Source organism: Saimiri boliviensis, chromosome 12 (assembly GCF_048565385.1).
Source record: "Saimiri boliviensis isolate mSaiBol1 chromosome 12, mSaiBol1.pri, whole genome shotgun sequence".
Lineage (NCBI taxonomy): Eukaryota > Metazoa > Chordata > Mammalia > Primates > Cebidae > Saimiri > Saimiri boliviensis.
The window spans coordinates 16,163,865-16,180,095 of record NC_133460.1 but is presented as its reverse complement, the minus strand read 5'-3'; the positions used below and the strand labels follow the sequence as shown (position 1 = coordinate 16,180,095).

General features: G+C 39.9%; 1 protein-coding gene across 2 annotated transcripts in view; it reads left to right on the top strand.

Moving 5' to 3' along the window:
* PRKCB (protein kinase C beta) overlaps positions 1 to 16,231 on the top strand; it is a 386,658-nt gene that overhangs the window by 246,836 nt on the left and 123,591 nt on the right. For both annotated transcript variants that reach the window (XM_003930205.3, XM_003930203.3), the window contains exon 6: positions 15,765 to 15,921. In XM_003930205.3, the coding sequence (XP_003930254.1) occupies positions 15,765 to 15,921 (157 nt within the window). The remainder of the gene's footprint in view (positions 1 to 15,764; positions 15,922 to 16,231) is intronic.

The following is a 16,231-nucleotide window of genomic DNA, read 5'->3' as shown; positions in this document are numbered from 1 at the left end:
GTTGTGCAAAGCTGCCGACAGACAGTTTTGATTGAATGTCCAAATTAAGCTGCCAAGTAGCAGCTCTGCAGCTCCAGGGACTCCATGTTAGTATTTATGTCACATCTTTAGAAATAATCACATTGCAAAGCAGCACCCAGAGTCATGTCTGCAGCCGCTGCAGCGAGGGGGTGGGAGCTGTTGAACATCTCCTGTCTCCATGCTTCATGCTGTATTTACTCAGCTCCCAGGCAAGGATGGGGCCCCATGGCACGCCATCCTGGTTTCTGTCCCAAGGATGCGAGTGAGGAATTGGTAAACCTCGTCTGTCCTTCTTGTTTTCACTTAACTTGAGGCGCGAGGTGATCTCCAAACAAGAAATAAAGCTAACTTCTTGGATGCCTGACTCCCAAACCATCTGTCCTAGGCATACAAGAAGACCCTCAGGGCCAACCTGAGGGGAACAGATGTTTATGGGGGCAGGTTTACTCTTGCTTTTCCAAGCTGGTCTGAAGAGCTCCTTTTCCTTCTGCATTAAACTCTGAAAACTCTGCTGTGCATAAGGAAAGTAGCAAGTGTTGCACCCCCAGTGAGATCCAGTGGTGACTTTGCCCATGCCAGTGGGGAATGCTGGTTATTGAGACTGGGCTTGTGAGAGCTCAAAGGGAGACGAACCCAGATCTTCCCTGTCGAGGGAAATGGTCTCTGGACTTGTGGGGTTGTGGTTGTGTGGAGTAGGAGTCAGAGTCAGTGTGGAGCAACCCTGGGAATTGCAAGACCCTGAATGACCAGGGAAACCTCCGTAGAAAATAGTTGACACTCAACTGGGTTTCAGGGGTCATGCAACCTCCAAGATTCAAAGTTTCTGGACCCCAGGAGGAGGACTCTGTTACTGAGCATAAAAGTTGCATGGTTTTGGCAGTGATGCAAAACTTTCAGAACTCTGAGTATCAGCTGGACTGAACCTTGGCACAACCACGTTGTGTCCAGTTCCAGTTTGTTAAGAATTATGTGCACAAGACCAGCCCCCCTTTTCCACAATGATTTCTTTCCCTCAGATTTAGAGTAACATTTTTTTTCTAACTAAAAATGTAATTCATGCTCGATTGAGACCATATATTGAATGTCTCCTTCTTCCAAATTCCCATTGAAGTGACGAAGAGATTAAAAATGGAAAATATTGTTCAGGGTGACAAACCAGAAAAGTGGTATCAATCAGATGCCAGAATCTCTGAGGAATTTTTCTAAGATACAATTCAGACAATCCAAGCTGATTTCGTGTCCTCTTTTCCAACATCTAAGCCTCTAATACAATACTTTAAAAAAATGTAATTGCGTTGATTGGTACTTTCCGAACAATGTTAAATTACAATGGTGATGGGAGGCATTCTTAATTTGACTGTGGCCTTAATAGATATACCTCTAGAGTTTACTGGTAAACATGATGAAGGCTGTTGGTATATTTATGATATCAGGAGGAGCATTCATTTATTTCTATTTTTCTTTTCTTTTCTTTTCTTTTTTTTTTTTTTTTTGAGACAGAGTGTCTCTCTGTTGCCCAGGCTGGAGTGCAGTGGTGCAATCTCAGCTCACTACAACCTTCACCTCCCAGATTCAAGTGATTCTCCTCCCTTAGCCTCCTGAGTAGCTGAGATTACAGGCGCACACCACCATGCTGCTAACGTTTGTATTTTTAGTAGAGATGGGGTTTCACCATGTTGGTCATGCTGATCTCGAACTCCTGACCTCGTGATTCACCCGCCTTGGCATCCCAAAGTGCTGGAATTACAGGCGTGAGCCACCGTGCCTGGCCTTATTTCTATTTTTCTAAGTATTAAAAGGACAAATGGTTATTGAATTTTGTCAGTTGACTTTTTCGTCATTTTTGAGATAATTATATAGTTTTTCCTCTTTGACCTAGTTTAATAGTGAATCATATTATTAATAGATTTTCTAAAATTATGAAAGATTTTTATTTGAAGAGTGTGTGATTGGTTTCCAGCTTTTGAAAGATCACTTCGGTGGGGGAGTGAAGGAAGGGCTGAGTAGAAGACTGGAGAAAACAGGAAAAGTGAGTGCCCAAGCAGCAATCATATGAGCAGCTGCTGTTTATGAATCACTCATCACCTGCTCGGCACAATACCAGGCTTCAAATATAACTTAATAATCACAGTAATTCTATGGCACACTTATTATTGTTCAGATGGTAGTGGTATGAATAGTAGAGAAGGACTCAGGTACACAAAATGAGAAAGAGGCAGATCAAACAGCACGTGATTGTAGATTGCACCAAAGAGAGGAGACCAGAGTGATTCCCAGTTTCTTCCTTGGGGAGTTGGATGGATGGTTTAACCATCACTAAGACTGATATTGAAAGACAGAGAGGAGACGTGGAGGTGGTGAGGGGTGGGGAGCAGGAGGAGAATGAGTGTCGATGGACAAGTTGAGTTTGGTTTACCTACGGGACATCCAGTACAAGGGCAGTCGTACATACAGTCGCACGGCTCAGTAAAGAGGTGTGGGTAGGAGTTGTCAGTGTTTAGGTAGAAGTCAAATCATAAGAGTAGAGCCCTTGGGAAAATGGAAACTAACAAACAAACTTCTGAATAATCCATGATTTCGTTCAAAGAGGAAGTCTCAAGGGAAATTAGAACATATTTTGAACTAAAAGAAAATAAAAGCATAACACATTATTCTTTGTGGAATCCAGATTAAAAAGTGCTTAAAATGAAATTTATCTTGGTAAATTCCACCAAACACTTGAAGAGGAAATAATACTGATTCTCCTAAAGAGTAGATGAGAAGGGAAGATGGAACATTTTTCAACCTATTTTATGAGGCTAGCATTACCCTCGTACCAAAATCAGACAAAAATAGTACAAGAAAACTGCAGGCAAACATCACAAATATTTTCTTCCTGTTTGTAGTTTGCCTTTTGCAGAAGAAATGTTTTTAAACTATAATAATGTACAATTTATCATTTTTTTCCTTTTATAGGTCATGTTTTTAGTGTCATATATAAGAACTCTTTGTAAAAATAAATATAAAAATCTTCAGTGACATATTAGCAAATGAAATCCAGCAATATATAAATGAAAAAATGCACTCCAACCAAATGAGTTTTATCCTGAGAATGCAAGGCTGGCTTAATAATTTTAAAAAATCAACCAATGTAATTTACCATATTAATAAGCTAAAGAAAAAAATGAACATATCAATTGATGCAGAAAATATTGGGCAAAATTCAATATTAATTTATGATGAAAGTTCTCAGCACACGAGATATAGAAGGGAACTCTCCTGACCCAATGAGAAGTATCTACCAAAAACCTGTAACATACTTAATGCTGAAAGACTACATGCTTTCCCGTTAAGCTATGAAATAAAACTAGAATGTTCACTCTCCCCAGCCCTATTCAACATCATATTGGAAGAGCTAACCAGCACAATAAGACAATAAAAATTTTTAAAGTCATGTGGGGCTGGGCACAGAGGCTCATGCCTATAATCCCAGCACTTTGGGAGGCCGAGGTGTGTGAATCATTTGAAGTCAGGAGTTTGAAACCTGCCCAGCCAACATGGTGAAACCCCACATCTATTAAAAATACAAAAATTAGCCAGGCATGGTGACTAATTTGGGAGGCTGAGGCAGGAAAACTGCTTGAACCTGGGAGGTGGAGGTTGCAGTGAGCTGAGACTGCATACTGCACTCCAGCCGGGGTGACAGAGTGAGACTCTGATCTCAAAAAATAATAATAAAATTAGAAATAAAAGACATATGAAATGGAAAGGAAAACAGCAAAACTGCTTTTATACACAGAATATATTATTGTTTATATAGAAAATCCACAAGAATCTACCAAGAAATTTCTAGAAATGAGTGAGTTTAGCTAGGTTGCAGCATACAAGGTCAACACACAAAAATCAATTGTATTTCTATATATTAACAACTAGAAATCAAAATTTTAAAAACTACTTACATTAGCTCCAAAACAAAGGAAATGTTTAGGTATAAATCTAACAGCACATGTCTAGAATCAATATGCTAAAAATTCCAAAACACTGAAAGAAATCAAAGAATACCTAAATAAATGAAGATTTAAATCATGTACGTGGATAGGAAGACTCAGCCCAGTTAAGACAGCAAGTCTTACAGACTGATTTACGGGCAAATCCCAGCAGGATTTTTTGTAGATTTGGACACAGTGATTCTAAAACTTATATAGAAGGGCAATGAATCCAAAATGGCCAAAACAATTCTTAAGACGAAGAATGAAGTTGAAAGGATTACAGTACCCAGTTTTAAGACTTACTATATAAAGCTTCAGTAATCAAATGTAATATTGGTGACAGGATAGATACGTAAACCAATGGAACAGAATAGAGAATTCAGAAATAGACCCACACAAATATAGCCTATTGATTTTCAACAAAAGTGCAAAAAGAATGAAATGTAAAAAGGATAGTCTTTCAACAGATGATGTTGGAATGATTAGACATTCATATGAAAACAAACTGAACCTTGACCTTCATCTTACACCTTTTAAAAGAATTAACTCAAAATAGGTCATGGAGGAAAATGTAAAGGTATAAAATTTCAGAAAACACAGGAGAAAATCTTTATGACCTGTAGTTATACAAAGAATTCTTAGACATGACACTTAAAAACACGACCCATAAAAGAAAAAAAAAGTGATAAATTGTACTTTATTAAAGTTTAAAAACTTTTGTTTTGCAAAAGACAAACTATAAAGTGGAAGAAGATATTTGCAAATTACATGTCTGACAAAGGACTTGTATCCAACTCATTGTATTGGCACTCTTAGACTCATTTGTATGAAGGCAATGTTACTTAAAATGTAATCTAAAAACATGAAGAAACACTTTACCAAAGATAATACAAGGATGGCCAATACATTCATAGAAAGATATTCAATATCACTAGAAATTGGGGAAATGCAAATTAAAACCACAATGAGATACCATTACACACTTACTAGAATGGCTAAAATAATGATAATGAAATAGATAGTGTCAATATGGTGTGCTAGTGAGTATGCAGAACAAAAGGAACTCTAATTTATCACCGTGGGAAGGCAAAATGGTACAGCCACTCTGGAAAAGTGTGGCAGTTTCTTTTCTTTTTCTTTTCTTTCTTTTTTTTTGAGATGGAGTCTTGCTGTGTCACCCAGGCTGGAGTGCAGTGGCTCAATCTTGGCTCACTGCAACCTCCACCTCCTGGGTTCAAGCAATTCTCCTGCCTCAGCCTCCCAAGTAGCTGGGACTACAGGCATGTGCCACTATGCCTGGCTAATTTTTGTATTTTTGGTAGAGACAGTGTTTCACTGTATTGGCCAGGATGGTCTCGATCTTCTGACCTCATAATTCTCCCACCTTGGCCTCCCAATGTGCTGGGATTACAGATGTGAACCACTGTGCCTGGCCAGCAGTTTCTTATAAAGCCAAACAAACTTTTACATGTAACTGTTTGATCCCACTCCTAAGTTATTTATCTTTAAGAAATGAAACTTTATGCTCACACAAGAACTTATGAGTATTTATATCATCTCTATTTGTAATCACCAAAAATTGAAAACCACTCAAATATTCTTTAACAGGCAAATAGATAAACCTTGCCATACATAAAATATTACTCTGCAATAAAAAAAAATTAACTATTTATACACACAACAACGTGGATGACCCTCAAAGGCCTTTGCTGAGAAAGAGAAACCAGTCTCAAAAGGTTTTCTTGCTGTATAATTCCATTTAGGTATTATTCTTGAAAAGACAATACTGTAGTGATGAGAAACAGATTGGTGGTTGCCAGGGGCTGAGAATGAGAAGGGGATGTGACTATAGAGGAAAAGTCAGAGGAATTTTTCAAGGGTGATAGAACTGGTCTGTATTCTGATTGTGTAATAATTGCATGAATCTATACATGCATTAAAATGTATAAATTTTTGCACAAGACTGTGCACCAAAAAGTCAATTTTACTGCATGTAAACAAATAAAATAAATGCTATAAGCAGAAAATAAACTAATAAAAGACACATGGACATAGAGAGAGAAAGAGAAGAAGGCAGTAGTCCTAGGTAAAGAGAGAACTGAATAAGAGGAAAGCAGATGCTAGAAGTATCATATTATGATACTAAAAAGTAATTTAAAACAGTAGACTAAATCAAAGTGCATAGAAGCAGTAGATAGAGGGGTGCCTACTGCAGAAAATCTAATATATATATTATAAAAATATATAATAGCAAAGATTAATTTATATATATAAAATATACAATATCAAAGATCAATGGATAAGTGAGATGGAGGTAGGAATCAGATGGGAGCCTCAAGAATTGAAATTTTAGCCGGGCGTGGTGGCTCAAGCCTGTAATCCCAGCACTTTGGGAGGCCGAGGTGGGTGAATCACAAGGTCAAGAGATCGAGACCATCCTGGTCAACATGGTGAAACCCCGTCTCTACTAAAAATACAAAAAATTAGCTGGGCGTGGTGGTGCATGCCTGTAATCCCAGCTACTCAGGAGGCTGAGGCAGGAGAATTGCCTGAACCCAGGAGGCGGAGGTTGCAGTGAGCCGAGATTGCGCCATTGCACTCCAGCCTGGGTAACAAGAGCAAAACCCCGTCTCAAAAAAAAAAAAAAAAAAAAGAGAATTGAAATTTTGAAATTGCTTCCATAAGGAATGGGAAATTAACTAAGGACACCCAAAAGGGTTGACAAGCCATGTGTGGAACCTTCCTGTGTTTGGAATCATGGGTATATAGTGGCATGAAGGCCCGATATGTGACACTTTCCCCTAGTAGCTAATATGGAAACAAGCTTAAGGAGTGCTACCAATGGGGATGTCAGGGGAAAGGGACAAATAAATAAATATCATCACTAAAAAAATGACAGATGTAGAGGACAAATGGCATTTACCCGTGGGTAAATGGGTATCAGATATTCCTAGAGAAAAGACCAGAGCAAATGGAAAAGCACCTACACTGTATTCAAAGTAGAGTTCAAGACAAATATATAATATACTTATGTAAAATGAATCTTTTAATTTTGTTAAGTCAAGTCTGGGGATAAAAAGTAATCATGAATCTAAGATCAAAATGCATAAAGCAAAAACTAGAAATGAAAAGAGAAATTTACAGAAATACCATAACAGAAGGGCTTTAAAAACATACTTTGCCAGTCTTTGACACATAAAAAAGGGTAAGAAAATGGATATAGCTAATTTAAATAATATAATGAGTGAATATAAAATACCTCTCTGTCTAGAATCCTGAACCCTTCAATAAGAGAATTAGCATTTTTCTTTAGTATTCACAAAATTGGTGATATATTAACTTGCTAAGGAAACCACTTTAAATTCCCTCCAAAATGCCCCCAGAAATTGCTTAGCCCACATTTTCCAATAAAAATAAAACAGAACTAGAAATTAATGACAAAAACATATAATATCAAAGATCAATGGCTGAGTGAGATGGAAGTAGGAATCAGATGGAAGCCTCAAGAATTAAAATCTTGAAATTGCTTCTGTAAGGAATGGGAAATTAACTAGGGACTTCCAATAGGGTGGACAAGCCGTGTGGGGGATTTTGCTGTGGTTGGAATCATGGGTGTATAGTGGCATGAAGGCCCCATGTGTGATGCTTTCCCTTAGGGACACTCTCTAGAGCAAATTTCACTCATGGTTGAGGGTATCCACACAGGATGTTGAAGAGACAGGAAGGTGAGGATATTTAAACCACTGGTCAGAAGTGATTGAATAGCTTTTCCATATGGGAAGGGGTAGCGAGGAACTAAAACTGTAGCAGTGCACTGATGGACCAGAGAAAAGGCGAGAGTTGAGGAGCTGGAGGGTTTGATGAAGTGAAGAAAAAAAAAAAAAGCCAGGTAAAGGAAGCAGAGACATAAAAGGATAAACTATCATCACTCGGGAGTTCAGAGGAGATTCCATTCCAGGTGGAACTCCAAATGCCTGGATTGGAGTGGAGAGGAGAGGGAGTAATAAGAAAAATGGATGATACATTTGACTTCACATCATCTGTTATCCTCAGACCTCATCCAAGATTCATCTGTATGAAAATCACATTGGAGGGATGCTCATTTAGCCCTGGAATTCATCTTGATTGTTACATAATTTGGTCTAAATCCTCTGAAAGGAGAAAGGAACTCAACGTTTGTTGAGTCTCTGCCATGTTCCTTATGTTCCACTTTGACACTATTATCCTCTGTGATTAGAGCAGTCATATAATTTATTGTTAAAATTTGGACTCTGAAGGGTGAGAGGACAGCAGGTCTAAATTGAGGTTGCCTTGGGCCAACTGGGATGGATGGTCACCCTCACAGTTATGCAAGAGCCCATTTGCGCTGTCTATAGGTTTGTGAGAATTTGGGGGTGGGGAGACCAAGGCCCAGAGAAGTCATTTGAGTAAGATCACCCAGTTGGCAAGCTTTACGGCAGAGGTAGGATTGACAACCATGTCTGCCTAACTCTGAAGTCCAGCCATTGCTAACTTAGTTCCTGATTTACCACACTAGCTATCCACCATTGTTTCACTAGCTGTGGCTTGACAGGCTCTCTTCTTGACAGACATTGTGACAGTCCCAGCTGGAAGTCTGTCTCAACACAGATAATTAGATGTGTGATAACTGTACCACTGCCAGCAGTGACAGGAAGCCAGCTGTTCTAGGAGCCTCTGGGACCACGATGTGCTCGGGACCACTTCGATGCTGGTTGTGTGCTGCCCAAAGGCCCCATGTTTGCTGGCTTTGTAATCAGAGCCGGGCAGGTGAAGATTATGCAGTATGGCCAGTTACAGAGGCTGAAAGTGGATTCTTGTAGATTCCAGGGCTCATAAAAGCCACAACATCAGAGAACACTGGGGTCAGAAACCCCCAGGGTTAGAAGAAATTATAAGTCAACAGGAATTGATACAAATCTAGATTATAGAGCAGACATCCCCAAACTACGGCCCGAGGGCCGCATGCGGCCCCCTGAGGCCATTTATCCGCCCCCCACCCCACCCGGCACACTTCAGGAAGGGGCACCTCTTTCATTGGTGGTCAGTGAGAGGAGCACAGTATGTGGCGGCCCTCCAATGGTCTGAGGGACAGTGAACTGGCCCCCTGTGTAAAAAGTTTGGGGATGCCTGTTGTAGAGCAAAGGGCTAAAGAAGCTTCCAGCTGAGGAAGGTATGGCAGGGCAGGGGGGTTAAGCAAAGGACCAGGTAAATTGTCAGCCACCAACAGATGACTGGATCAGGAGAGGGGCAGGGCAGGGCAGTGAATATAGGTTGATGGCTCTGAAATGATTCACCTGTTTAGTGTCTCCCTCCAACTCTAGTTAGGGCATGTGCTGCTGAGGGTGTCCAGCTGACCTTAGTGACATTATCCTGGGTCTGTGTGTTACCTTGGAGCTCATTTTCTGGGTTCTGTGATGCAAACCAAAAGTTTTTAAGCATCACCCTGCAGATCCAATTGCTCTATAAAGTTGTTGGGGGGACAGGATGGTGTCTCTGAAAGCCAGGGCAATAGATGCTTAGAAACTGTCAAAGCACAACTGGTTTGTAAATTGTTTTAATAACACAATTAATACAAGAATATATTCTCTTTGTCAGAAATTTAAACTGTGATGGATAAAGCTAAAATATTTACTCACAATTCTTAAATCAGATTCCTATACCTGTTCCTCAGAGGTGGCCATTATTTGAAATCAATTTTGGGTATATCTTTTCAGACTCTTTTCTATATATTCACATTCATATATGACCTTGTAGAAAATGCGTTTTACTCTTCCTTTCTTTTAAAGATTTGCAGGGCCTTTAACATTTTTTTATTCTGATATAATCTCAAAATGACAGAAAATTGGCAATAACAGTAAAAGAAACTCCTATATACTCTTTACTGGGTTTACTAATTGTTTATATCTTCCCCCATTTGGTTTAGCATTTTCTCTACTAATGTATTTTTACGTATGTGCACAGTTTTTTTTTTTTTTCTGATCCATCTGAGAGTAAGTTGGGGTCATGGTTTCCACTTATCTCGAAATATTTCCGTTTGTATTTCCCAAGAATAAGAATATTCTTAGTACATTTCTTCAAATGAGGAAATGCAACGTTGACCCAGCGCTATTATCTGAGAGTTCAGCTTCAGATTTCACTAATTGAACCACTAATGCCTTCACACTTTTTTCTTAAACGAAGAAGTACTGTATTATATTGCCCTCATCTTTTTTCAACATTGCATCATCTTGCTTTTTTCAACACGTTTCTGCATATAGATAGCCCAATGTTATCGGCATGGGCAAAGTACATCCCGTAAAAATGTGCCATGAATTATTTACTGCCTTTCTCATTAACGGGCACTCAGGTTACCTCCTACTATCATTGCACACACCCTTAGGCTGAATGATAGTGGGTGCTACTTTGGATTAATGTTCTTTTTTTTTTTTTTTTTCTTAATAAATCCTTCATTGGAATGAATTACTGTTTTGAGGACACACAGTGAGGACAAAGCAAGACTCACAATATTGAGGAAAGTTCCTTCAAGAGGAATTAATAAAGAGATGCTCCTGATTGTCACAATGTGTGATCAGGGTATGAAAGCAGCACCATTATTCCGAGTTTCCCAAAAGATAATTGTATCTTTTTAGAAAGAAAAAAAATTAAGGAAGTTCTTGGTGAAGAACAATTATTAGGAAAATGGTTAACATGCACGCTCTCTTTTTACGGATTCGATGCTGTCTTAGGGAACTTGGACCAGAATGCAGAGAGAGGCCTTACTTGCTCTGAAGACCCTTAGATGAAAATAACCAGACATCAGCCTGCACCCAGGGCCCCACGCCCAAGGCAAGCACTGTTCTCTGGACCAGGGCGCGCTTCTCCCGTACACTTAGCAAACTTCCACCAGAGGGGACGTTTGCTATTTCTGCTTCGTGTGAAGCATTTGGTACCATCTGGGCTGGCTGGGTTTCAACAAAGATAGTAAAGAAACATTTATCAAGAAAAATCAAAGTCAGTCTCGCCAAGTGTGGTCTAGAGAGATTTGCTTCCGTGATACATATGCGGCTCTCTTGCTGCTGGGAAACACGACTTGACTTTGAGATGCTTCAGGAGGGACAGCCCTTTGGATCTTAGCCTGCAGCTACTGTCAACTGCTCGTAATAGAGTGTTTTAGTAGCCAGAGCTCTTGGAGATGTGGATGCCAGCAGTCTCAGGATCCATTCCACGACATTCCGTTCCACGGAATGTTTTGGCCCCTTTGGTGGAGAATAAGCTCAAAAGGACAAAAGTAGAAGAAAGGGCCTATGAGGGTGAGGGGAGAGGTGGAGTCATGCCTCAGTGAGGAATGTTTAGCTCTGTGAGGCTTAGATGCCCAAGAAAAGGTTGTTATTGGCTGCACTCAGTGGCTCCCACCTGTAATCCCAGCACTTTGGGAGGCCAAAGCTGGAGGATTGTTCATGGCCAGAAGTTTGAGACCAGTGTGGGTAATAGAGTGAGACTCCATTTCTACAAAATTTTTTTAAAAGTTAGCGGCGTGTAGTGGCACATGCCTGTAGTCCCAGCTATTCAGGGGACTGAGGTGGTAGCATCGCTCGAGCCCGCAAGATCAAGGCTGCAGTGAGCTGTGATTGCGCCACTGCACTCTAGCGAGACCATGTCTTAAAAAAAAAAAAAAATTACTCTTAAACCACGAGTCTTGAAATTGACAGCTTCAAAATACAACACCCTTGTCTAGCAAAGAGCGCTCTAAAAGAGCTGTAAATTCCTTAAACTTACAATAGAAGATCTTTTGCCAGTGACTGTCCTTGTGGTGTCAGTTAATAAGACTGGGGCGGAGGACGGGGAGTAGCCTTGCCAGGGAGAAGAAAGATGAGCTGTTTCCTCTTGCCTTTGTTTTGCCAATCAACCAGACAGACAAGCTTCTGGCGCTTCTGAGTGTCTCGATCCTCTGTGTGTGCAGCTCACTGTGTGATAGATGTGTCACTCCAAGATCGCAGCCTAGAAACAATATATAAATAATAGTACATGTTATTTTCCTTGGAAGGCTTGAGAAATGAAAGTAACAGTTAGAGATTATATTCTATGGGGAAAATGCATGAGTATTTTAAGAAATTATTATTCTCTAGAACAAGGTTACTTATGTGTGTCTTATCAACTGGCAGCATCAGCATCACATGGAAACGTGTTAGAAAAGCGTACCCCAAAACCTAAAATGCAATTAAAAAAAAAAAAAAAAAAAGAAAAGCATATGGACAGGTCTCACTGTCAGACTTAGGGAATCAGAATCTATCTGTGAGGGTGGGTGCCATAGATCTGTGTCTCATGAGCCCTCTGAGTAGTTTTTATGCACACTAAGGTTTAAGAAGCTCTCCTGTGGAAGGGTTCAAGTAAACATCAAATGTATTGTTAAGAAGAAAACCACAAGTGGTTCCCTCTGATGTCAGTCCATTTGGAAATGGTTAAGTCTTCATCATAAAAATAGACAAATAGGCAAGGCATGATGGCTCACACCTGTAAACCCAGCACTTTGGGAGGCCAAGGCTGGAGGATCATTCCCATCCAGGAGTTTGAAATCAGCCTGGGCAACATAGAGAGACCCCCACTTCTACAAAAAAAATTTTTTTTTAAAAAATTAGGTAGGCATGGGTTGGGAAGCACCTGTAGTTTCAGCTACTTGGGAGGCTGAGGTGGGAGGATCACTTGAGTCTGGGAGGTTGAGGCTGCAGTGAGCCATGATCATGCCACCGCACTCCAGCCTGGGTGACAGAGTGAGACTGTCTCACACACACACACACACACACAAACACACACACACACGACAAATGTAGTGAAAGAGGGCACTGAATATGAATAAGAATAATAGTGAACTAGCAGTAATATATAGTAGTTAACACATATTGAGTATTTTCTAAGTTCCAGGTTCTGGGCTAAATATGAATATTCTTTATCCACTTTTATTCTTGTAACAACCTATTTTATTGATCAAGAAATTGAGGTTCAAATGTGTGAAGTAACTACTTGATAAGATGCAGACCCTGGCATCTTGTAGCCCTGTATCCATGACACTACGTGGCCTGTCTTGGGGATAAGATTTTATTTTGTCCCTTCTATCCCCAGGGCCTAGCAGAATGCTTAGCACTTAGTAGGGACTTGCTTGTTGAACTTAACTGATCAAGGCCAAAATCTTGCTTTTGGTGTAAGAATGAGATGCAGCTTGCAAGCTGAGATGGAAGATGAATTCAGCCTGTGGAAAAACAGAAGACAGTGCCAATATTGCTGGAGTGCTGAAAAAAATGTCAGCACAGAATAAGTTACAACTTGCATCCTGGTAGCCAATTCAGTGTTTCTTCCATCTCATTTATTTGGTCTCAACCCCTTACTAGCTGTATGGTTTTAGGCAAGTCAGTCTTATTTTATTTTATTTTTTTTCCAGCAATGGTCAGCTGTTTGAGGGTAGAAAAAGGACAGAGTGAGAAAGGATAGACATTTGAATTTAAGTAGGGCTGGGGTATTGTGGGATAAGTAAAATAGAAAGAAAGAGAGGCAAGGGAGTTGAGGGTCTTTCCAAGGGAGCAGTTAAAATGCATCATAAAATCTAATCTGGGGATGAATGGAGTAAAAGCAAGAGGGAATAGGGAGATCGAGAGAATGTGTTGGGTACAAGGGACTGATTGGTAGAGAATGGACTGATGAATAGGGGAAGATTTATTGCACAGAATAATAGAGCTAATGAACTGGAAAAGTAGAAATTGGTGTAAGATAGTAGGGTACTTGAAACTGAGATTGAGAAAGTGGTATAATTTCTGGGATAATAGGCTCCAGAGCATGACCATGGGAGATGACTATGATTGGTGGTGAGCAAATGTTGCAGGAAGTAAGGGGGTGCTTTACCTCCTACTTTCCCATATTCTTTCTCCTAATCTGTTTTTCTTGTCATCTTGAATTTACAAAATTTCTGGTTTTATTTATGCTGTGGATACTTTTCCAGTCTTTTCCCTGTGGGCTGTCTGGGTGTGGGTTATGGATGATACATGGATAATAGGTTCATCTCGGTTTAGAGGGTAACTCTTTATTTCTTACTGCACTTAAGGAACACAAGAAAAAAAAGTGTTGAAGAAGGGCTGTGGTAACGGGTATCTTTGTCTTATTCCTGTCTTTAATGGAATTGTATTTATCATGAACCATAGTGCTGTTATTTCAGATAGCCTTTATCCTGTTAAGAAAGTTCTCTGCTGTTTCTAGATAACTGCAATGGTCTTACAGTTTTCTTCTTTAATCTATAAATATAATGAATATATTGAAAATAGATTTCTCAAGGTTGAACCATCTTTGCATTCTTCATAGGAGTCATTATGTATTCACCTTTTAGCAGATAAAGTCAATTGGATTGAATATATTATTGTGGATTGTTCTATTGTAAGTGAGATGATTGACATTGTATCCTTAAGAGCTGTACAACTCCCGTTTTCTTGTCTACTTCTACTGACTACCTGCATTACTGGTTTCAGAATTGATTCCTAATTAGTTGCTTCCTGTTTCTTCAGGCTGATGATTTAGTCTCCCTCATCCTTTCTGTGGCCAGTTGCATCTTCACTGCTGATTCCCTGCCTCCTTTTCTCCTCTAAGTTCATCTTATAGCCTCCTTTACCTGGGTGTTCTGGACTGAGGGTGGAGCCTAGCTGTAATGCTACCAACATTTTTCCAGCCTTTTCTCTATGGGCTGTCTGGGTGCTGGATATGGGCAATACATGGATAATACGTGCACCTTGGTTTAGAGAGTAATTCTTCCTTTCTTTTCTAGCTTTTTCTTTTTGAGTGGAGGTAAAATTAACATCACATAAAATTAACCATTAACCATTTTTAAATGTACCATTCAGTGACATTTATCAAATATTCAGTGTTAGCCAACCACCATCTCCATCTAGTTCTCAGAACTTTTCATCACCTCTAAAAGAGACCTTGTACTCATTAAGCAGTCACCCCCCATTTCTCTTTCCCTCCAGCCCCTGACAACTATTAATAGTAGTCTGCTTTCTGTCTCTATGGATTTATCTGTTTTGGATGTTTCACGTAAATAGAATCATACAATATGTGACCTTTGTCACATATTGAAAATTTGTGTCGGTGTACACAAATTTTCATAGCAGCACTATTTGCAACAGCCAAAAAGTGGGAACAGCCCAACTGTGGATCAACTGTTGAATGGATAAACAAAATGTGGACTATCTATATGATGGAATATTATTCAGTCATGCAAAAAGAAAATGAAGTGCTGATTCATGCTTTAGTGTGGTGAACTTTGAAAACATTATGCTAAATGAAAGAAGCCAGCCTTTGCTGTGGGCTTTGTGGAAAACAAGCTTAGAAAACTTACAGTTAAACTTGGTATGGGAAGAGCAGTGTGAAAGTCAGAAATCCACTTTTTTTTCTTTATTATTATTATTATTATTTTTTAGAGACAGGGTTTTACCATGTTGGCCAGGCTGGTCTTGAACTTTTGACCTTATGATCCCCCCGCCTCGGCCTCCCAAAGTGCTGGGATTACAGGCGTGAGCCACCGCACCCAGCCAGAAATCCACTTTTAACCAACAGAGTTGACATCTTATCAGCTCATCTCATTTTGTATGCTGCTTCAGCTATGGACGTTAATAATATTAAATTTCTCACTAAACAAGGGTGGTGCCAAAGAACCTTTCACAAGTTCTGCAGCCATCACTGCTTGATGCTTAAACGTGTTGGACAATATTAATGTTCAAACTGCTTTTTCCTTTTCAGTAAGAGATGCTAAAAACCTTGTACCTATGGACCCCAATGGCTTGTCAGATCCCTACGTAAAACTGAAACTGATTCCTGATCCTAAAAGTGAGAGCAAACAGAAGACCAAAACCATCAAATGCTCCCTCAACCCCGAGTGGAATGAGACATTTAGATTGTAAGTAAAAATGACTGCAGTGAGCATGGGTGGTGGAGGTTGGGTTATGAGCCACCTGAGATCAGGGAGTTCCTCCTCCCTTAGCTTTGGTTTCCTTCCTTCCCTACCTCCCTCCTTCTCTGTCTTCTCCCTCCCTCCTTCCTCTCTTTCCCTCCCTTCTCTTCCATCTGCATTTTTGTATTACGAGCCAAGAAAAAATTAGAGCTATTTTTTTTAATAGAGATGAGAATGCCTGTGGTGTGGGGGAGTGGGTAGGATAGGAAATGGTGTGATGTGTTGCTAAGTGAAGGCAAGTGGTGGGAGAAATGAT